Source organism: Microtus oregoni, unplaced genomic scaffold (assembly GCF_018167655.1).
Source record: "Microtus oregoni isolate MIOR12 unplaced genomic scaffold, Mior012 000013F_ref0000133, whole genome shotgun sequence".
In the NCBI taxonomy this organism is placed as follows: domain Eukaryota; kingdom Metazoa; phylum Chordata; class Mammalia; order Rodentia; family Cricetidae; genus Microtus; species Microtus oregoni.
The window spans coordinates 11809634-11831938 of record NW_024543072.1 but is presented as its reverse complement, the minus strand read 5'-3'; the positions used below and the strand labels follow the sequence as shown (position 1 = coordinate 11831938).

The following is a 22305-nucleotide window of genomic DNA, read 5'->3' as shown; positions in this document are numbered from 1 at the left end:
AGAAAGGAAGGAAGAAAGAAAGAAAGAAAAAAAGAAAGAAAGTTACCATTATGTGGAAGATGCATGTCTAAGGTATTTTTCTTTTTGAAGCAGGATCTCACTATACCCCAATTCATCTTCAAATTCTGTGGCCCAGGCTGGCCTGGAACTCACAGATCCTGCTATGTTAGCCTCTCAGGTGCTGGTATTTCAGATGTGAGCCAGCTCTGAGGTAGTCTTGCCAAATACACTTTAATCTCTGTCCAGTCATGGGAAGTCAAACCCAGCTCAAAGAACATTTGACAAATCCTGATCAGGACCAGTTAAAAGTATCAAGGGTCGAGAGAGAGAGAGAGAGAGAGAGAGAGAGAGAGAGAGAGAGAGAGAGAAGCAAGCATAGCTTTGGGAAGTCACCCCAAGAAACTATAGGAGCCAAAAAAGTAACCTCCAAATGCAGTGTGAACCTAGATAAAACTCTGGAACCACAAAAGGACATTAGGGGGACAGTTGGTGGAACTCCAATAAAGCCTTTAGCTTATCTAGTATCTTACAATTGATTATTCATTTTATGTCTGAGTGTCTGTGTGTGTGCCGCATGTGTGCATGAGCCCACAGAGGTCAGAAGAGGGCCTTGGATCTCCTAGAACTGCAGTCATAAACAGTTGAGAGCCTCTGTGGGCTGGTAGGAGCCAAACCCAGGTCCCCCACAAGCACAGTAAATACTCTTCACCCAGAGCCTACTTGATCTAGTGTTGTGTTTTATTCGGAGATAGGATCTCACACTGCAGCCGAGATTAGCCTCAAATTCAAACTGTAATCCTCCTGCCCCACTTTGTTGAATGCTAGGATTATAATTGTGAATCACCATGCCTAGCTAGTCTGTTCAGTTTAATTCAGTTAACTAATTTAAATTCATTTCAAAATAAGGAGTTCAGGGCTATCCTTAGCTATGTAGTGAATTAAAGGCCAGCTTGGGTTATATGAGACCCTGCCTCAAAAGAAACAAAAACAAAACCAGAGACAAAACTAAACAAACTCAAATGCAAATGACTGATTATTAAATGAGACAACTTTAAATCATTTAGTTAAATTGATATACTTCTGTGAAATTAGTCGCATATACTGTGATTGGCTCCCTAGTTCTGCTCACTATGCTGCAGATGGGGAGGATGGGAACATTTGGGAGGTGGAGGAGGAACATAAGGAGTGCGCCTGAGTACTGGGAGATAGAAAGATGCTCTGCCAGGGACCTGAGACTCCAGTATGGAGCAGAACATCTCTTACAGCAGCATTTGGGAGGAGGTACAGGAGGGAGAGCCCTTCCTTTCCCAAGGTATTGCCAAGACCCTTCTGTCTTTCAAAACTTAGCTTCAGGAAGAGTCTGCGGCCAGCGTTCTGACACCAGTGTCATCCCCCGGGGATCCTCCGATGTCCACATGCCTGGACTTCCACGAGCACCATCACCCATTCCTTCGTGCCTCACTCTGTCCCCAGGAGTCCTTTCTGCTGGAGGTCCCTGTGCCCTGCTGGCCAAAAAAGTAACCTCCAAATGCATTATCCCACCCCTTGACTTCCCACACAGGTTCTCTGCTCACTTGACTTTGGGTTTCTAAACACCTCCTGTCTCCCGGTTCTCTGAAATGGAGCATGACAGTGGGCCTTCTCTTTCTCTCATTTGTTGTTCCACACAGTTCCAAGGAGGAGAGATGGGCATTTAGAATTAAGCCTGATCTCCTTCCGCACCCACTCTCTACCAGTTCCTTCCTGGACAGCTCGCCTGGGTTGCTTTACTGGATTCCTGCCTGTGAGCCTGATTGGGACCAGATCAGAAGATGCTGGCTGGAGTCTGGGGAGGAAGAGGAGAGGTGGTTTATTCCCTCAGCTGCCCCCTTCTTGTGCTAAGTTTAGAAGAGGTCATGTGTTCTCTGTCGACGGCTGTAGTTTCTGTCCCTCGATTATTCCACAGCCAAGGCTCCAGGAGACAAACCCTTTAATGCTCCTCTGAGCCATCCAGACAGATACCAGGCGTCATATTTCCTGACGATTAGCCCCCCAGTGTCTCTTATTGTTCACCCTGTGCATGGTCCCTTTCCGTGAGCATACGTTTCACCAGGAGTCTAGCTGGTACCCTGTTTATGTGTAGGATGACTTAACGCCGGGCATGGCTTCCTTTGGCGACCACAAGCCAGGTCTCTGTGAGTCTGGATGCCTAAGGCTCCACTCTGGCCAGGAGGGCTCAGCATGTGCGGGATTTATGAGTACAGAAATATCTGCTACAAACACAGATCTGCGGGCCAAAGTGTGAGGAAGCAGAGGTGGGATGGACCACCATCCTTTAAATGTTTGTGTCTGTCAGACATGAGGCAGCCTACGTGTTTAGCCACCCAACGTAAACAACTTTAAATAGAGCATTGGTCTTTGCTAAGTTGGCCAAGGGCCTTTGAAAAATCAGCTTTTCTTGACTGGATGATTCAGTCAGCAGGTCCTTTGCCAAACTGGGTTGCTGAGCAAATTCTCCTAGGAGAATTAGTTTACTCCTGTTGAAGCCAGATTCTCCCTGCCCTAGGAAGACTAGACCTGACCTGCTGGTTCAGGGAAGGTTGGTTGGGTGCCTGTGTTCAAGGGCTGCTCCCCTGGATGGGGAAACAGAGGGCAGACTTCACCTGAGTCATCTGCAGCCTCGTGCGGACAGGTAAAGCTGCCCAGCCACGCAGGCACAGGCCAGGATCCATCCATTGTTAGGAGAATCTTTGGTGAGAAAGGGGTCCTGTCCCAGGCATCTAGAAGAATCCAGAAGGCCTATTGGGACTCTCAGGGTGGCTTGGGAGCACAGGGATCGGGTCACAGCTGGATCTGAGTGACCATTGAGACTGGACCTGAGCCAGAGCAGAAGGGTAGGGAACTAAGTCCACCTCCGGGCTGTTCAGCTTCTCTGGGTCCCTCTACCTTTCCTGGCCAGGCATTTGGGGTGTGTGTCTGGGCAAAGAGCAGCAGTGTGACGTCACTGGAGTATTCACCCGGAGACAGTGTCCTAAAGAGGGCAGGGTCTCTGGGAAGTGGTGCCTGACGGGGGCGGGGGTCACATCATTATCCTGGGCTGTGTGGGCTGATGGGGCGGGAAGAGGGAGGGACAGCATCCCGGATCTGACTGGGTAGGGGTCACAGCACTGTCCTGGGCTGTGTGGGCTGATCGGGGGTTAGAGTATCATCCTGGGCTGTGTGGGCTGACTCTTGACAGGGATCTATTGGGGCTGGGGAACTTCAGAGAGGAGAACCATGCTGAGAACTAAGCTGGGGACCTACAGGGAGAATTCTAGAAGTCATTCTAAACTAGCAGGGGGATATCAAGAGAGGACCCTTGTGAAAATAGGGGTCACAGGCACCCTCAGTGGAAACAGGGCCTTTGGTGGGCCCAAAAGTATCTTCATATATTTTGAAGTCCCATCCCCACTGGCTGTACACTCCTTCCCCAAGCTAATGTCCCGAGTGGAACCCTCTAGAACTTTGCCTTAAGTGGGGAAGGATAAGGTGGGCTGAACCTTCTTCAGTTCCAGGGACCCCACTTTCATGGCCCTTTCCCCACCTGTGGGGTTATATACATACAGTACATACATACGAACATTCATTCTCTTAGATAACTAGCAAGAATCTTTGTTCTTTTTCTTTCTTTTAAAAAAGTCTTTGTGTGTGTGCACATTGTGTGTGTGAATGCAGGCATGTGTGTGCCATGACACCCATGTAGGACGGAGGACAGCTGAGGGCATCAGCCCGCACCTTCCACCTTATTTGAGACAGATCCTCTCTTTGATCTTTCCCCCAGTGCACACCTGGCTAGCTGGCCTACAAGCATCTTGGAGCCCTCCTGTCTTTGTCCTATTTTCCTGTACCAGTTCTAGGATCATGGCTGTTCCTGCTTTATGTGGGTCCTAGGATTTGAACTCAGGTCTTCTCACTTACGTGGTAGGCGCTCTCCCCTCTGAGTCATTTCCCCACCCTTCCTGTTCCTAAAATGGGCTGCTCCAAATTAAATGTCTGTCCACTTCTGCCCTAAGGAGACAACAATAACGTGTGGGGCTTGGTCATGTGACTGGAGGTCCTGTTGCCCACCGCACCCTTTAACTGCCCTGACACAGCCCAGCGCCCGCCAACACTATACAGGAATGTGAAAGGAACTCAGCTCTGAAGGTCATGGGCTCTGAGGGCCTTGATCAGGTAAACACTAATTAAGTTCTGTCACACCTAGCAGGACAGCCTTGAGGGGGTGAGAGAGGCTTCCCAGGGAGGAGGCCCCAGCTTCCTGACCCAGGTCTAGCCCCTGCGAGTGGGAACTCCGCAAGGACCTTCTGCCCATCCCTAGGCCAATGGAGTCCATATCCCTTAGCTCTCTAGCTCTGCGGGGTCTCCCACGCCCTGCACCTTGGCCCACTGCTGTAGTGAGTGGGGCCTAGGGCCAAGGGGAACTTCCCCAGCATATCCACGATGATCAGGAGCGACCAGGTATTTGCAAGAGCTTGCGTGCTTTGTCCCACTGACTAGTAGTGACACAGCCAGGAAGGCATAGCTGTCCCATTTAATAGATGAGGAAACTGAGGCTTTGCTTAGGCTAGTGATTAAGGGAGGCAACGTGTGGTATGCGGCTTGAGGAATCCCTGCCTACCCTGAGTAATGAGGGAGGAAGCCTGACCCCTCTGCATGAGACATATCAGGAAGCTATGGAGCTGCTCCTCGGGGTTATTCGAGTGAGAGCCAGCTTCCCAAGCCTACATGCCTAGGATGTGGGGCAACTCTTAGAGAATGTCCCTAGAAGCTGCACTCCAAAGTACAAAGTGGCCAGGACTCTCCCACGGGCTGGCTGCCCCCATCACTCAGCCAGGGCCTAGGCTGACTGAAAATCAGCTGACTGAGCCAGGATGACCATGCACCTGGCCAGCGCTGTGTCCTCCAGAGGGCGAGGCCACACTTTGAGCCTCCTGTCAGGTGGAGACCATGAGGCCGTTCAGCTGGGCTGTGGTCCCTTGTAGTGGGAAAGGCAGTAGGACCTCGGCCTGACCAGGCCACTGTGGAGACCCTGGCAGGTAGGCTGGAGGCTTTGCCCTCAGGCAACAGGTCCGAGCTCAGGTCAGGGAGCTCAGGCCCTAGCCAGGACCTGGCATAACAATGGTTCCTAAGCACTGCCATGTTAACTCACAGTGCGCTCAAAGCGCCTGCTTTGGGACAAGACATGTCCAGTGTGACTTCTCTGGTTCTGCCTTGTCCCGGCTTTTTGGGGCTCCTAGTAGAGGAAATAGGGGGGCTCATTGAGAGGAGGGTAGTGCACATACTGGGGTAGCCCCACCCAGGCCCTGAACTGACTCACCAGCTCCTATTGGCTGGGTAAGGGCTTGGTGCCCTGGAGCCTGGCAGGCCGTCACAGGCATGTATAAAAGCACGCTAATCCAGCCTTTGGCACTCACTGTATCTGTCACTGTCTACGGCTGGACGATGCTGGGAGGCTTGGGGAAGCTGGCCGCTGAGGGCTTGGCCCACCGCACTGAGAAAGCCACTGAGGGAGCAGGTAAGGGGCCAGGGCTTTCTAGCTGCCCGGAAGCTGAGGGCAGACTTCTCTGGGTCTGTTGAAAGCAGGCAAGAGTCTCCTTGGGGTAGACTGAGGCTGAGGCCCATCAGGAAGCTTGGCTCAGTGGTCCCACCAGGAGATAGCAGAGTTGGGGGCACAAAGGCTGGGGTAATTTTTCAGTTGAGAGCCACTGACCAAGCAGCTTCCTTACTAGGGACTTGCTCCATGACCTAGGCTGAGCCTTCCCCGGAGGTCAGGATGAGGCCAGCCCTGTGGAGGCTTCTGGAGGCAGGCAGAATCCAGATGCTGGTGGCTTAGGTCCTTCTGCCTGGAAGCCGAGAGTACCTTTCTGTTAACATTGCTTGTTCTCGGGCCTGAGGGTGCAGCTCAGTGGTAGGACACTTTGTCTGCACAAGGCCCTGGATTTTTGCAAGAACTATAAAACAAATTGAAACAAAAATCCTGCCTATTTGATTTGTTGACCCAGAGAAAAAGGAAGATGGGTTTTGATTTTCACCACACTTCATAGGCTCTGTTATTATGAAACGTGGAGTCTGGTCCTGCTCAAAATCTAAAAGGACATTTCTTCCAAGAACTTAGGACATGGTTCTGTGGCCATGGTTCACGAGTCCCACTGTGGGACACAGATGAAACCTGTGTCGAGTTTGCTGTTCTCTTTGGAAATGGCTGTAGACAGAAGCAGCATGTACTTCATTTTAAACTCCTCAGCCCCACATCTGACCTCTTCTTAATCTTCCAGCCGTCTGAGCTGTGAGGGACATGGCAGCGGAAGGTAGTATTAGGAACGGTTCTGTCTCTCAAGTCTTCGGGTTCTAACATGCTCCTACCCAAACTCTCCAGAACCGGAGGTGGGTAGGGACTACCTCTTCCAGGAAGAGTCACCTAGAGGAACTTAACTTCTCTGGAGACGTACAGATGAGGCTGAAGCAGCTGGTCAGCTCGTCTTGACAGGTGTGGCGGACTGACAAACAGCTGTCTCGCCTCAGGTTCCCAGCTGGCAGAAGGCTGTTCTTGTTATCCATGCTCGTCCAGGCAGAGAGGGGCAGGGAATGCCCTGTGCATCTGCAGCAGCCAGGCATCTGGGGGGTTCTACGAAGGGAGGCAGCTAGGGGTTTTCCTAAGTCATCTCCCCTGACTAGGGGCAGCATCGCAGAGTCTCTCCATGTTGTCTAGAAGCATCCTGGGTCACTGTGAGGGGGAGTGGGCTTACACCTTACTGTCCAAAAGCATCCTGGGTCACTGTGAGGGGAAGTGGGCTGATACACACCCTCACTCTGAATTTGTCTTTTCTCCTCAGTTCATGCAGTGGAGGAGGTGGTGAAGGAGGTGGTGGGCACTGTCAAGGAGGCTGGAGAGAAGGGTAAGGCTGATCTGTTTGAAGACGGGAATGGGGAGGAGGAAAATAAGGCAGGAGAAAAGGAGGGAAGGAGAGGAGGCGGAGCCGTGGGTGTGTAGCTCGGAGGCAAAGCACTTTCCTACTGTGAAGTAGTTGCGTCCCCAGCACAGGAACAGTAGAGAGAGAATGGAGTCAGCAGGCAGGGACACAGAGAGGGAGGAAGGGAGCCCCTGTGCTAGGGCGAATCCTTTTCTTGCTCAACAAGACCCAGCCCTGCCCCAGATGTAGCATCCTCTCAGCTGGGCTGCAATTATCTGCGCATTCTCCCCCGGATGCAATTATCTGTGCAGGTTGTACCTTGTGTTAGGGCTCCATCTAGGCTGTTTTCTCTGTGGACTTTGAAGAAGACAAGGCCTCGGAAAGTGATGTGGCAGCACATAGGGATACAACAATTAAATAGACAAGTATGTATCTTAATATGTATTTGTATAACAACTTACTGTGTATGTGTTATGCCATGAGTAGAACAGTGTACAAGACATATCTCATTCCAATCTTTACAACGAAGTAGGGTCCAGCTGGGTGAAGGATTTACATTTAAATATACAAGTATATTAAACTGTTTAACAGTTTACAGCTAAAATGAAATGCTGTAAATTCAATGGTTTCTACACAGCAGAAATTTATTATTTCTATAGCCACGCACGGTGGATCATGTCTATGACCCCAGAACTAGGGAAAATGAGGCGAGAAAACTGAGTTTGAGGCTAGCCCGGGTTACATAATGAATACCAGCCCATTATGGTACATATGTAGTGAGACTCTCACTCAAAAAGATGGGAAAGAAGAAGGAAATGTATTGATAAACTGGGCAGTGGTGGTGCATGCCTTTAATCTCTACTGGTGGATGTATATGAGTTCAAGGCCAGCCTGGTCAACACAGTGAGTTCCAGGACAGGCAGGGCTACACAGAGAAACTCATCTTGAAAACCTTAAAATAAAAAAAAAAAAGGGTTGTTCTTGGTGCTGAAGTCTGGAAGCCCCAGGCAGCACTGGGCATCTGGTGAAGCTGGCTCCTGGCTTATGTGACATCTTTCTGCTATGTCCTCCCTTGGCTGAAGGACTGGCTTGCTCTCCTGGGTTTTAGCCTTCCTGTTCACAAGGCTCCACCAATCCTGCTAACCTAGCCAGCAGCACAGCCCACCTTTTCATGGCGTGATCTCAAGGAGGATTTACAACATGGAATTTGGGGGACACAGAAATTCAGATCAAAGAAGTGTCCTGAGAGACTTCAGTATAATCGTGGAGAGGGGAGGCTCTTGAAAATAACCACAGAACAGCACAGTAGTCATAGAGAAAACATTAGGCAAAGCTGTCGATCTGAAACGTCACAGGAGGGGCCAGGGACAGGAACGCAAAAAGCGAAGCAAAGCGCAACGGGAGTTAAGTCAAAAGGAAGGCCACAGACCTCTGTGATAAATGCTTGTGACAAAAACAGTAACCAAATATAGCAATCTTCATAAAAATGGTCAGAGAAGACGAAGAAGCACTACCCAGAAACAGTGTAAAAAAGTAGCCAGTGCACTCGTGAGCTGTCCGTGCTGTCTTACTCAAACGTGAAGAAATGAAAGTTGTTGGGGAAAATCAAACCAAACTGGGATTCATTATGACACTGGCACTTGTCCCTTCATCCTCCTGGAGCCCCCAGGATTGGTCCCCTAAGATGACCTCCCCCCAGGCCTCTCCTGCTGGAAGCACTGGATCACTTACTCCTACGATTTTCTTTTTCCAACAGTCGTTACCAATGCCCTGAAGACAGCCCAAGAATCAGGGGACAGAGTGGTGAAGGAGATGAGTGAGAAGGTGAACCACACTGTTACCGATGCTGTTAACCACGCTGTACAAAGTCTGGGTAATCTGGGACAGTGAGACGGCCTGCCACCATGCCTGGCCCTTCCTGAATGTCAATAAAAAGCATGAAACGTGAATAGAGTCTTGAACTTACTCCTGTTGGATAGAAACCGTAGGCAGAGTGATTTTCCGTTGTTCTTCATTTTGCTTTGGACACAGGTCTTACGTGCACTTGCTGTGCAGCTGAGGCTGAGCTTGAACCCCTGATCCTTTTGTCTCAACCTCCTGAGGGTGGGATCATAGGCAAATGCCACTAGGACCCAGGACGCTAAACTTTTTTTTTTTCAATTTTTTAAAAATTTATTTATTTATTAAAGATTTCTGTCTCTTCCCCGCCACCGCCTCCCATTTCCCCCCCTCCCCCAATCACGTCCCCCTCCCTCATCAGCCCAAAGAGCAATCAGGGTTCCCTGCCCTATGGGAAGTCCAAGGACCACCCACCTCCATCCAGGTCTAGTAAGGTGAGCATCTAAACTGCCTAGGCTCCCACAAAGCCAGTACATGCAGTAGGATCAAAAACCCATTGCCGTTGTTTTTTTTTTTTAAATGGGAACTCTGTATATTGTTAGCTTCTCCTCTGCCATAGAGGAACAACCAACATGGTGGGTACCTGCCACCTCTTGTGGTTTTCATCCAACAAATCAGATGAGGAATTATCATTCCAGCAAGCAGTCCTCTTGTGTGTGTGTGTGTGTGTGTGTGTGTGTGTGTGTGTGTTTTCAGACAGGGTCTCTCACTGGCCTGCGACTGGCCCAGTAGACGAGGCTGGCCGGCCAGCAAGATCTGCCTGTCCCCACTGCTGCAGCACCGGGAATATGAGCGCGCATCACCACCATGGTTGTTTTCATTTTTTTTACTTTAAATGTGGGTTTTGAGGGTGAAGCTCAGGTCCGTATGACTGCACAGCGAGCCCTTTACCTAGGGAGTTCTCTCCCACCTCTCCCTTCCTTCTCTTTGCTTCTCTATTTGTCCAGCTAACCTAGGGCTTAACAAGCACACCTGCTCTCTCCCACTGTGCCCCACCCCCAGCTGCAGGTGTGTAGCCGCTCCAAAGGCCAAGTGCGTGTGGGCTGTAGCATTCTTGGGTTTTTCCTTGCAAAGAAAGGTCGGGACCAGGGAATGGCTGGGCTGCCTGTCCTGAGACCCAGAAAAGCATTTCTACTGGAGGGTACCGAAGTCGGTTTCCTGGAAGCTTCTGGTGTTCTGGTGGGCTCCACTTGGAGACACGTGGCCAAGACATAGCCAGTGGGTGGCAGTGGGCCTCCTTCCTTCCTCTCATGAGCAATCACTACATTACAGTTCAGATACATGTGTGGGGGACTAGACGTGGTGGCACACGGCACACCCCTGTAATTCCAGCACCCAGGAAGTGAGACAGACCAATCCTCAGCTACATAGTGAGTTTAAGGCCAGCCTCGGCTACATGAGACCTTGTCTGCAAACAGTGTGCAAGTAAAGAGCATTTAGAAGTTTTGGAACAGAAGCCAGGTGTGGTGGTACATGTTGGAAATTCCAGCACTTGGGAGGTGGAGGAAGGAGGCTGAATTCAAAGTCGGTTTGGGCTACATGAAACACCGAAAGTGGACAAAGTGCTTGCTGGACAAGTGTGAGGACCTGTATTTGAGCCCCAGCATCCATGTTAAACACCTAAGTATGGGAGCAGAGACGGGTGGATCCTGGGATCTTGCCTGCCAGTCAAGCTGAATGAAGCAATGATCTGCAGGCTCAATGACACCCTGCCTCAAAACTCAGGGCGAAGAGTGGTGGAGGAAGACACCCAACATCAGCCTCTGGTCTCCAGGTGTGTATGGGCTAGTGTGCCTGCATACGCATGTGCAACATGCATTTATCATACAACACACACATACATGCACACATATACTTTTTTTGTGAGCACAGATTAAGAGAAATTCTGTGTAAAAGTCTATGATTTTTTTTTCCCCTTCAAGACAGGGTCTCTGTGTAACAGTCCTGGCACTTGTTCTGTAGACCAGGCGGGCCTCAAACGCAGAGATCCACCTGCCTCTGCCACCTGAGTGCTGGGATTAAAGGCGTGCATTGCAAGGCTCTAAGTGTTCATTTATTTGCTATTTGCTCTTAGCAGAAATGAAGAGAAAAGGTGCTTTGGTCAAAGAATAAATCAGTTTCTTGCCACGTTTTGACTCTTCTGGAAATGTCTCTCAGATTTCTAAAAGCACAGGCTACTCAAGGGTCAACACTAGCACGTATATTGTCTAGTTAGTGTCGGACTTTTTACCTTGGTTTGGCTCCTGAAGACTTCTGAATTTCCCCAACCAAACCCAAGCTTATAGAGCTAGGGATAGTATGAGTGGCAGACATGGACTGGAATGATTTCCTTGGGTGTGTAACGGTGCCAAAGGGGAGTGTAGACTTACTATAACATGTTCATAGTGCCCAGAACATGAGAGCAGGATGGAAACATCAGCAATCATCAGACACCACTCAGGTGGCAAGCTGTGCTGTTCATGAGGCTTGTCACACAGTGTGGAGATGGTACCTATAAAATCTTTTTTTTTTTTTTTTTTTTTTTTTTTGGTTTTCCGAGACATGGTTTCTTTGTAGTTTTGGGCCTGTCCTGTCCTGGAACTAGTTCTTGTAGATCAGGGTGGCCTCAAATTCAGAGAGCCACCTGCCTTTGCCTCCTGAGTGCTGGGATAAAGGCGTGTGCCACCACCGTCTGGTGGTACCTATAAATTCTACTGAACAGTAACTTCTTCGGTCTGTAAATGGGATCTGGGCCTGGAAGGCTACCATCTTTGGCTAATAGAGGAAAGGGATTATACATGGCTTCTGAGTAGGAAGGGCTGGGGATGTAGCCCAGTGGTAGGTGCTTACTTCAGACAAGCAAGGTCCGTGCCCAGGCCTTATAAACAACTAGGGGAGTATAAATATATTATGTCCAAGTCAGTTAATAAGTTGCAAAACATATGCAGAACAAGCTCATTTTTCATAAGGCAAATGCTATAATTATCTAAGAGCATCTTAAAAACCTAGACAGCTCATACCTGACAAAATATTAGCAGTGGTCCTCTCCATCTGTGGGAATATGAGAAATCCTTACTTTAGCACTGAAAGTAAGACAGTTGTTTTAAAAACTTGGTTATGGAGGGCAATACTAGCGCAATCAAGACTGTTCCCTGGTGAAGTGCTTCCGAGAGTTACTACGTGTCTTTGTGGACGTTCAGGGTGGCTCGGTGTGAGCGTTCTGCTTAACAGGCTATGGAGGCCAGCCTGCATCGTTGAGGCTGCGTGACAGCTCTGATGTGAACTAGTCCACAGGCATGAGTTAGATAAACAATGAAATTCTTCTGTCTTAGGCCGATGAGATGGCTCAGCGGATAAAATGCTCGCTGAGTAATGTTGATGGCTTGCACTCAGCCCCTGGAACCCTCGGAAAAGCACAGGGCTAGGGCCAACTCCGTGTCCTCTGACCTCTATACACACACATACGCCATGGCATGTGTGTGCCTCTACCCCACAATACCAATAAAATAGTTTTTAAAAATTGTCCCACCTCCAAAGAGAGCCAAAGTGCTGCCTAAACCTTAGGTCATCTCCCACAGCATTATTTCCATATTTCATTTTCTCCTCAGCGTCCTTGGCAATGAAGGGCATGGAGCCAGTGCTATCAAAATAATAGTGGTACCAGAAGAAAATGATGCTGGTCTGAATCTTGGGTCATCCTCTACCCTCCCTGGTCTCACCACACTTCAGAAAACCAATGGCCTACTGTTACTGAAAACCTACAGTCCTGAAATTATAGCACAGGGAAGTTTGAATTAGGATTGTTGAAGTTCAAGGAAAGAGTTGGGCTAGAACTCAAAAGTTTCAACAGCCTGGAAGCCTGATGAGGAATTCCCCTTTGTATGCTGTGACTAGGTTTTATTACCATTGGTTAATAAAGAAGCTGCTTTGGCCTATGATAGGAGAAGAATATAGTTAGTATAGCTAGGCAGAAAAACTAAACTGAATGCAGGGAGAAAGGCTGAGTCAGCCAGACACCATGTAGCTACCGAAGGAGGACTCCAGAACTTTACCGGCAAGCCACAGCCTGGTCGTGCTACACAGATTAATAGAAATGGGTTAACATATAAGAGCTAGTTAGGAATATGCCTGAACCATTGGCCAAACAGTGCTATAAGTAATATAGTTTTGGTGTGATTATTCGGGTCTGGGTGGCCGGGAAACCAAAGCAGTCTGTTTACAGAAGCTCTCTGGAAAGACAGAATATAGTTGGAATTCTTTAAGACTTCATTTATCTAGGCATGGTGACACACACCTGAAATTCCAACACTCAGGATGGACAGGCAAGAGGATCATTTTTGAGCTATGTAGGGAGACCCTATCTCAGAAAACCAATGGCTGGGGTGTAGTTTGTGCTAGGTCCTGGGTTCTGTTTAGGGCACCACAGAAAACAGATTCCTCAACTGCAGAGACTTCAGTGAGCTGGTCCTAGTCCTCTGGAGTGCTCACTGATAAGCTGTGTTTATTTCTCCTGATGCTCATGTCTATTAACTCTTTTCATCGGTGGCAGCTGCACCAGGAACACTCAGATGTCTTCCTTCAAGTGGTGGCTGCTAACAGTTTGAGCAAACAACAGGTTAAGAAGCTTTTATGGAAAAACTGGGAAGTGTGAGGTCTGCAGGACAGTACACCCCAGCTGATTTCTTGGATCTGGAGGCTCCCGGTACAGGACTGTGTACATCCCTGAAAATGTCCAAGGTAGGGTGGTGTTCAGAGGCAGAAGAATACTCAACTATCACACGCTAGTTGCTGTTTGTTTTTTAAAAAAACTTGCAGCCGGGCGGTGGTGGCGCACACCTTTAATCCCAGCACTTGGGAGGCAGAGGCAGGCGGATCTCTGTGAGATCTGAGGTCAGTCTGGTCTACAGAGCGAGTTCCACGACAGGCTCCAAAGCTACAGAGAAACCCTGTCTCAAAAAAACCAACCAACCAACCAACCAACCAACCAACCAACCAACCAAAAAACAGGTCAGATGAGCAATAGGCAGGAGGACTGGAATGAGTTCAAGGCTAACCCCAGCTAATAGCAGGTTTGAGGCTATCCTGTGCTACCTAAAACCCTGGTTCAAACAAATGAATAAATAAAAAAGTACCAGAAATTACACTAGCATATTAGTTTTAGGTACTATAACCTCTTCCCCGAGAACAGCCATTACAGTTTAATAAAATGAAATAAAAAATAACCCAAGAATAAAATTTGAGCAGTTCTCTAGGCGGTGGTGGCACATGTCTTTAATTCCAGTACTTGGGAGGCAAAGGCAAGAGGATCTCTATTAGTTTGAGGCCAGCCTGGTCTACAAAGCTGGTTCCAGGATAGCCAGTGCTACACAGAAAAATTCTGTTTTGAAAAACTAAAACCAAAACCCAAAATTTTAGTAGTTCATAACAAAAGAAGTAACATAGACAGACAGTTACAAAAATTGTTGAAACTCGATTACTGTTTTATCATTTACTAAGAGACTATCAAATATGAAAACACAGAAAAGAAACATACACTTTAGAAAAGGTAGACTTTTAATAACTGCTTTTATCACCAAGTTAATCATGCAGTTACAAAGTAGTTAGAGATTTCTGAAAGGGCATTGTTAAAAAAAAGCACTTCTTCTTATATAAATAATATCTGGTACTTCTGTGGAGCATTCCTGTTCAAAAGCCAACACTCCAGGCAGTCTCCAGCCTGCTGTTAGTGAAGCGGTGTGCAGAATGCAAAGCCTCGGAAGAAGGGACACAGTCAGGTGGAGCCAGCCAGACTCCAAACAGGGAGCCCAAGGTTTTTTCTGGGACACTATTTGAATTATGGTTCAACTACTCAACACAATAGCTCTTCAAATGGGAAGAACAAGTCATTTTCATGGTAAGGAGGTTACTGCACTCCCTGGACTGTGTTACAAATTCCCCAGAGTCCCTGTCACTTGCAGGTCTGAGGAGAGTGCTCCCACAGTGCCACGTTCTTTCTCCTGGACAACAATGCAGTGCCAATAGCTACAAATGATACTGTTTTATGTTATAAAAACTAGCTTCTTCATTCATTATGTTTTTAGGCATTCACTGCTTGAGTTGAGGTCAGGCTTAAATGATTAAAGGCAATTTAATTACAGCAGCATGTACTAATTTTATTCTCAAAGAATAAAATACATAAGAGAAATAGCTTTTATTTTGTTTGCAACTTAGAAAACTGAGTTATTTTGTAGATGTAAAATAGCAATAACTCATTTGAGGACCATGCCACCTTTGGAAAATGCCACGCACCTACTCTTCTATGTGTCCAAGTTCCCAGGCTTGTCCAGAAGTGGCTGGCTGCTCTTGACTGCTTCCCTGCCAGCAGCACTGACCCTGTTGGCAAGGACCCAGAGCAAGGCAGCAGAGCCAGGAGGCAGGCAGAGACTGCACTTAGAAAAAGTACCTAACCAGTTCTGATACACGTGATTCCTACTGACACATCAGCTTGTACATGATCCTCTAACTAATCTCTCAAGGGGCTGATTCAGACTGACTTGCTGAGAACAGTGTCCATTAACTAATGAGTCACAAGAACAGATTTCAGTGGTTACATGTAAACTTGTGACAGGTCTGCAGAAATTATAGGTGAAGTGGTGATAAAGAAGTCAGCTGTGACCTGTTTATGTGAAGGTCACACCAGCTTCGTTGTACACCTTGAAGACTTTCTCAATGGCGTTGACGTAGGCAGCTGTTCTCAGGTCCAATCCCAGGTTATACTTCATGGCGGTGCGCATAATTTGCTGGAATGAAGGAGAAAAGGCAGTGAGACCACCTGACTGAGTGTCAGGCTGTGAACACAAAAGGTATGCATGGAGGCTGGGTACTACTCACCCACCATGACCAACTAACTGTAAGACTTAGACAGCCAAAGGCAAATGACTGGAGCAGCAAATTCTCCGTTGTTATCATCCAGTGAACAGCAATAACTGCTCCTGAGAACTACAGATGTGAATGGCTTCTCTGTCTGTTAACTATCCTGTGATCTCGAACGAGCTCAGATCACACTTAGTAATTGTTTAAAATAACCAGTAACAGGGCACTAAGAACATTCTAGAATTTCAGTGATGACAGCTATACAGCCTTGTGAATATACTACAAGCTGATGAATATATTTTGTTGTGTATGTGTGTGCTGTGTGCATTGTACTCTCACGTACCGATGTGCATGTGGACGTCAGAGGAATACTTAAGGAGTTGGCTTTCTCTTTCTACCATGTGAGTCCCACGGACTGAACTCAGACTGTCAGATTTACCCATGGAGTCATCTTGCCAGTCCATTAGAGTGCTTGAATCATGTCTCAATTAAAAAGAAAAGCAGCAAGAATCAAGTATAGCGGCACATGCTAATAATTCCAGCAGTAGGGAGGTGGAGGACGATAGGGAGCTCAACCACGTCTCAGTTACGAGGTGAGTTCAAGGTTCAAACAAGGCCAGACTAGGACGTGAGACCCTGCTTTAAAATGCAACAAAATACCCCTCCCCTCAGAAAACAGCACACTAAGAAGTACCGCCTTCTTCAGCAGACTCTGGCTATGCTACTTGAGCCTGGAAATCAACATGGACAGAATTTGATCAAGAAGAAACCAGTCTTTCATCCAGTACTCGGGAGGCAGAGGCAGGCAGATCTTGATGTTGAAGGCCAGCCTGGTCTACTGTGAGAGTTCCAGGACAGCCTAGAGAGAGTGACCCTGTCTCAAAGGACAAAAGAACTGTGTCGGAAAAGCTGTGCTCACACTGTGCCACATTTAAGGCCTGGTATAAAAAGCATTCAAGCGATTAAAAATAAAAAAAAAAAAACAAACAAAAGTCACAAAGTTCTTACTTAAACCAAATTTTATAGTTAAGTCAGCTTGGGCTATTAAATAGCGACTGACGCACAGCATGCTAGCTTCGCCAGCTGTCTTTTTAGTTATTTATATTTTTGTATAGAGCTGTTTTGCTTGCATCTTAGTGTGTTTAGAGGCCATAAGAGCACATCAGATCCTCTAGAACTGGAGTGAAAGTAGTTAGTGACCTGTGGGTGCTGGGAATTGAACCCGGATCCTCAGGAAGAACCAGAAGTGCTCGTTTCTTCCTAAGGACGTACTGACGACAGTGCTCATCAATGGAGGCTACAACGGGACAAGTGCTGCTGTGCAGAGGCGGGGATCAGGTAACAGCATCAGAAACGCAATCTGCCTGCCAAGACACCGTGCTAACCGGTGTTTCATGTGATTAACACAAAGGCTGCTATCATCTGCATACATACCCGGGCAGATCGCTCCATTGTGTAGGCCAAGCCAGAGTGCACGATGTCCTTCTCAGAGGCACCCTGTTAGGAAAAATAACATTAACTTAACAAAAACACATCAAGATATGCTTCATGTCTCTAGAAGAATACTAAGGATTAAGTTGATACTGCAGCAATATAGGAAAGATATAGAATTTCTGTTCTGTATCAGTGTATGCTAGCAAGATAGACAAATAATTTTCCAAACATAGCTGTTTTAATGATATTACACAGCAACAAAACTCATGAAATAGGATGATATTAAAACAAACACAGAAAAGCAGTCCGAGGGCGGTGAGAGGTCAGATAGCAGCTCCCACTCAAGATACTCTACACAGACGTTGTCAAGGTGCACTCACCATCTCTCTACGTGTGCAGGGCCACCAGACACAGACGGGACACGGCTAAAGCCGACAGCAGCTCTGGGGAGATCTTGCCTGTGTACTTAGTAGCCCCAGCTTTAAAGTTGGGGATCAAAGAGCTTTCTATATTTCTCTAGACTATTTCTATAGACTATTCTATCTAATTTATTTCTTGGAGGTATTTCTTTAAAATTTAAGTGTAGCACAAGGCATGGTGGCATATGCCTTTAATCCCAGCACGTGGGAGGGAGGTGGATTTCTTTGAGTTTGAGGACACCATGCTCTACAAAAGTGAGTTCCAGGACAGTCAGGGCTACAGAGAGAGACCCTGTCTTGAAAAACAAAAACAAAACAAACAAAAACCAAAAAATGTCTAAGTCACTTCCATTCCTAATGTGACATAAGACAGCTATACAATATATATATATCCTAAGGTGCCAGATAAAATCATGAAGTGGGTTACTAAAACAAGTTATATGCCTGTGACTCTAGAACATGGGAGGTTGAGGGAGGAAGATCAGGAGTTCAACCTAATCCATGGTTATCTGTTACAAAGAAACCCAAAGTTATTTACACTAAACATCTTGCATTTGTATCATACTTTGTTTTGGTCTCTAAAATAGGGAGATGAAACAAACTCGCTTAACAGGCAGAAGAGTACAGCTTCTTTCACTCATCCATCAAACATTTATTAAGAATACCATGTCTTAGGCATGTTCAGACATTAGGGACACAGCAATGAACAAAATAATCAAAATCCTGAGCTTTCCCGGAGCCTGTGTGCATGCATGCGTGTGTACATATGTATGTATGACACGTACATGCTGGCCCTAAATTCAAAGCAGCCCTCCTAGTTCTGCCTCTGAGTTCTAGGGCTACAGACAGAAGACAAACGAGGCACAGGACACTTGTAAATTGTTACCTGGAACCAAATGCCTCTTAAAAAAAAAGGGGGGGGGGCTGGAGAGATGGCTCAGAGGTTAAGAGCACTGCCTGCTCTTCCAAAGGTCCTGAGTTCAATTCCCGGCAACCACATGGTGGCTCACAACCATCTGGAATGAGGTCTGGTACCCTCTTCTGGCCTGCGGTCATACACACAGACAGAATATTGTATACATAATAAATAAATAAATATTTTAAAAAAAAGGGCTGGAGAGATGGCTCAGTGGTTAAGAGCATTGCCTGCTCTTCCAAAGGTCCTGAGTTCAATTCCCGGCAACCACATGGTGGCTCACAACCATCTTTAATGACGTTTGGTGCCCTCTTCTGGCCTGCAGACATACACACACAACACAGACAGAATATTGCATACATAGTAAATAAATTTAAAAAAGTATATATATGTATACACACACACACACACACACACACACACACACACACACACACGAGAGAGAGTGTGTGTCAGAGTTTCTCTGTGTTGCTTTGGAGCCTGCTCTGGAACTCACTCTGTAGACCAGGCTGGTCTTGAACTCAGAATTTTCAGAAGAGCTGTACCTATCTGTAGTATTATTGGAATAAAGTATGACCGTTCAACAGAGGCAGTGAGTTTTAAAGATCTACTACTTGGGAATGGAATGGGGTTGTAGCTCAGTGATAGAGCCCTAACCTGACATGCATAAAGTTTCTGGGTCCAATTCCCAGTACCACAGAAATAGAACAAAATAAAACAGGTTAAATATTTTTTTTTCCCCATGCATATATGCTATACCTTTGTAACCCATTATTTTCTGTATTTTCTGTCCTGGTAAGTTCTTTGTAATGTATATACACTATTGATACACCTTGCCAAAAACTGATTGACTTATCTATTTTCTAATCTGCTAACTATGTGACATATAATTATTTCATATTTTCATATAATTCAGTCTCATGTTTACTTTTCAATTCTAGTTCTCTGAAGCTTGAGTTGAAAAGTATGGAAATCCTTAGGATTGATTGTGTCAAATCATTAAGTACCCCAAACAGAATTACTTACTTGCCATCATTTTTAGAATGGAATGATGAATTATGACCACAAATACCACTATGGCTAAAACCCTTTGCTAAGAGTCCATTTACTCTGTCTAGCCTAAAGACAAGGCAGGAGCGTGTGTAAGGCGTCACTCACCGATATCCTGTCCTGGAACTCAGCTGTAGGGACCACAGGGATAGTTCCACCATGCTTTCCAAATTTCCTCTCTAAACTCTCTTGAACAGACACTGTAAGAAGCCAAGACATCACGTAAGATACTGTTAACAGAGGGAGAAAATAAATATATGACTTATTAACTCTAACCTATATATGTGTGTAGCCCACAAACTAATGGTTTAGAAACATTTACTCCTAGTGACACAGAAGGGTTAATTATTAAAAGCTCAGCAAGGAGAAGCCTGCCAAATTCGTATAGAAATGTGAATTTAGGTCACTGCTTTGTTTCCATAACGCCCATCACTAGGGTTTTCTTCTCTTGGCTCTGTTAAAAAGAAATTCAGAGGGAAGAGAAAAGGACAGAGAGGAACATTCTCAGAGTGGCAGAGTACAGGGACGCAGTGGGAGGTCTTGATTTTATTTCAGCTGGATGAGAGCTCTCAATAGTGAGTTTACTCCGGTCAAATAAAAATGCTTACCAGAGGACTCAAAATGGGCATCCACACTAGGCTGCACTTCTTTCAATTAGTGTATAAAAGAATGGGTTTCATTATAATTTTTTTTTATAAATGTTAGCTAGGACTTTTCTGAGAGCAACTAGAGATAGGGATGAATAAGATCAATGGTGGGGTTCAGGTTTAAAAAAGGCTTTTTAGAGTGTCATTAATCTATAGATTTTTATTTGTGGAAAACAACATTATTTTAAAAAAATGTGTCCTTTTGCTCTGTGAACCAGGAGATGGAAAAACTGTTTTCTGTTCTTAGGCAAAGATCTCTAGGATTATCAGAAGAGGTTCCCTAAGTGTCTATGCTTTCCCAGCTTTCTTTGGCCCAAAGGACAATTTTTGGAGACACAAACAAGATTCTAAGGAAGAACTCACTGAGCAGGTGGTAGTTAGAATCCCTTTCGTATTTGAAGGTCAATCGGCCATAGCTGACATGATTGAGATTCTTCAGCCACTCAAAGTAAGACACTGTCACTCCTCCAGCATTTAAGTAGAGATCCTACACACACAATGACAAGGAAAATACATTAAAAAAAAAAGAAATAAAAGAAAAGATGGCTTTAATAAATGTCAGGCTTGGCATTTAGTAACTGTAGCTGCTCTGCCATCTTGTCAGGCTCAGGAACTCAATTTCAATACCCAGGTAGACTAAACATCTGCATAGTTTTTGTGCCAACTTGACACAATCTAAAGTCATCTGAGAAGCGAACCTCAATTTAAAAATGCCTCCATAAGATCCATCTGTATGCAAGGCAGTGGTCTCAACATTCCTAACGCTGCAACCCTTTAACAACAGCTCCTCATGTTGTGACCTCAACCATAAAATTATTTTCATTGCTACTTTATGACTGTAATTTTGTTATTGTTATGAATTGTAATGTAAATACCTTTGGAGGTAGATGTTTGGCAAAGGGGTTATAACTCTAAGGTTGAGAAATGCCGCTGTGGGCATTTCCTTAGTTAGTGACGTGGGAGGGCCTAACCCATGGTGGGTAGGGCCCTCCTCTGGGCTGGTGGTCCTGGGTTCTGTAAGAGAGCAGGCTGAGCAAGCCAGGGGGCCACACTCTACCTCTGCTGCATCAGCTCCTGCCTCGGGGTTCCCACCCTAACTTCCTTGATGAACAGCAATGTGGAAGTGTCCCTCTGGTCATTGTTCCTCACCTCAGTAAGAGCAACTCTAAGAGAATGTCAAACACTGCAAATATATCGACATCACTGAATGATTTTGGTGAGAGTTAGCTTATTCTTACCATGATCTCAGACTAAAGGCCTGGCTTACCAGCCAGTGGACTGATGGTGCCTCACCAGAGGATGGTACTACCTTTGCCACCACCTTAAGACAGCATATTTCAATTAAGTGAGTTTTTTTTTTAAAAAAAAAAACCACACATGCTTTTTACAAAATGAGCTATTTAGTGTTCATTTTAAGTCCCAATAACGCCTCCATTTTCACCCCAAATTCTGAATACATATTCTTCATAGTAGAAAAAAAAAGAAGAAATAAATGTGTATACGTGGGTATATGAGTGTGTACAGAGGCTAGAAGAGGGTGTGGGACCCCCGAGCTGGAGCACAGGCTGTGGGCCACCCAACGAGGCTCTGAGTGTGGGAGTGCACTATGGGCTCTGAATGGCTGTGCCATCTCTTCAGCCCTAAGTTCTCCTTTCCTTTTTCTTCCTTTTCTCAGAAGAGCAGTAAGAGACACTCAAAATGCATAAAGTTACAAACTGGGTAACAACACTTACGACTTTAACTTAGAATTGTATTTCTGACCCAGCATACAAATTAACATAACTGGATTTTGAGGGTTACTTTTACTCCAGTTACAACTGAAAGCTAGAGAAAAAGTGAATGACATATAACACTAACCATGCTTCCAACCCTCCTCACATTGCTAGTGACCGGTATATTACACTAACCATGCTTCTGATCCCTGCCTCTGTCACTTGTTTCTTAAGGTGCTGCAGATTGACCCTTGAACTTCATGTTTGTGCTCTTACACACTGCGACCCTGGCCTTAGCCTTGTTGCCATTATATTATATTTTCTTTTTCTTTTTTTTTTGGTTTTTCGAGACAGGGTTTCTCTGTGGTTTTGGAGCCTGTCCTGGAACTGACTCTTGTAGACCTTTTCTTAAAAGTAAATAAAGATTAGAAATTTATTACAACTTTTGTCACCAGTGGGTCCTCTCTC

At 46.1% G+C, this 22305-nt stretch overlaps 2 protein-coding genes across 2 annotated transcripts in view; one reads left to right on the top strand and one right to left on the bottom strand.

The window, feature by feature from the left end:
• Positions 1 to 5445: 5445 nt before the first annotated feature.
• Fam25a (family with sequence similarity 25 member A) lies at positions 5446 to 8872 on the top strand. Its single transcript, XM_041663148.1, has 3 exons — positions 5446 to 5533; positions 6852 to 6914; positions 8686 to 8872. The coding sequence occupies exons 1-3, from the start codon at positions 5461 to 5463 to the stop codon at positions 8817 to 8819; spliced, it is 270 nt and encodes an 89-aa protein (XP_041519082.1). The 5' UTR covers positions 5446 to 5460; the 3' UTR covers positions 8820 to 8872.
• Positions 8873 to 14342: 5470 nt separating this feature from the next.
• The window catches only part of Glud1 (glutamate dehydrogenase 1), a 37972-nt gene continuing 30009 nt past the window's right edge, over positions 14343 to 22305 (bottom strand). The window contains exons 10-13 of the mRNA XM_041662334.1: positions 20489 to 20612; positions 19587 to 19678; positions 17094 to 17156; positions 14343 to 15586 (exon numbers count right to left, since the gene is read on the bottom strand). Of these exons, the coding sequence (XP_041518268.1) occupies positions 15467 to 15586; positions 17094 to 17156; positions 19587 to 19678; positions 20489 to 20612 (399 nt within the window). The 3' untranslated portion in view covers positions 14343 to 15466. The remainder of the gene's footprint in view (positions 15587 to 17093; positions 17157 to 19586; positions 19679 to 20488; positions 20613 to 22305) is intronic.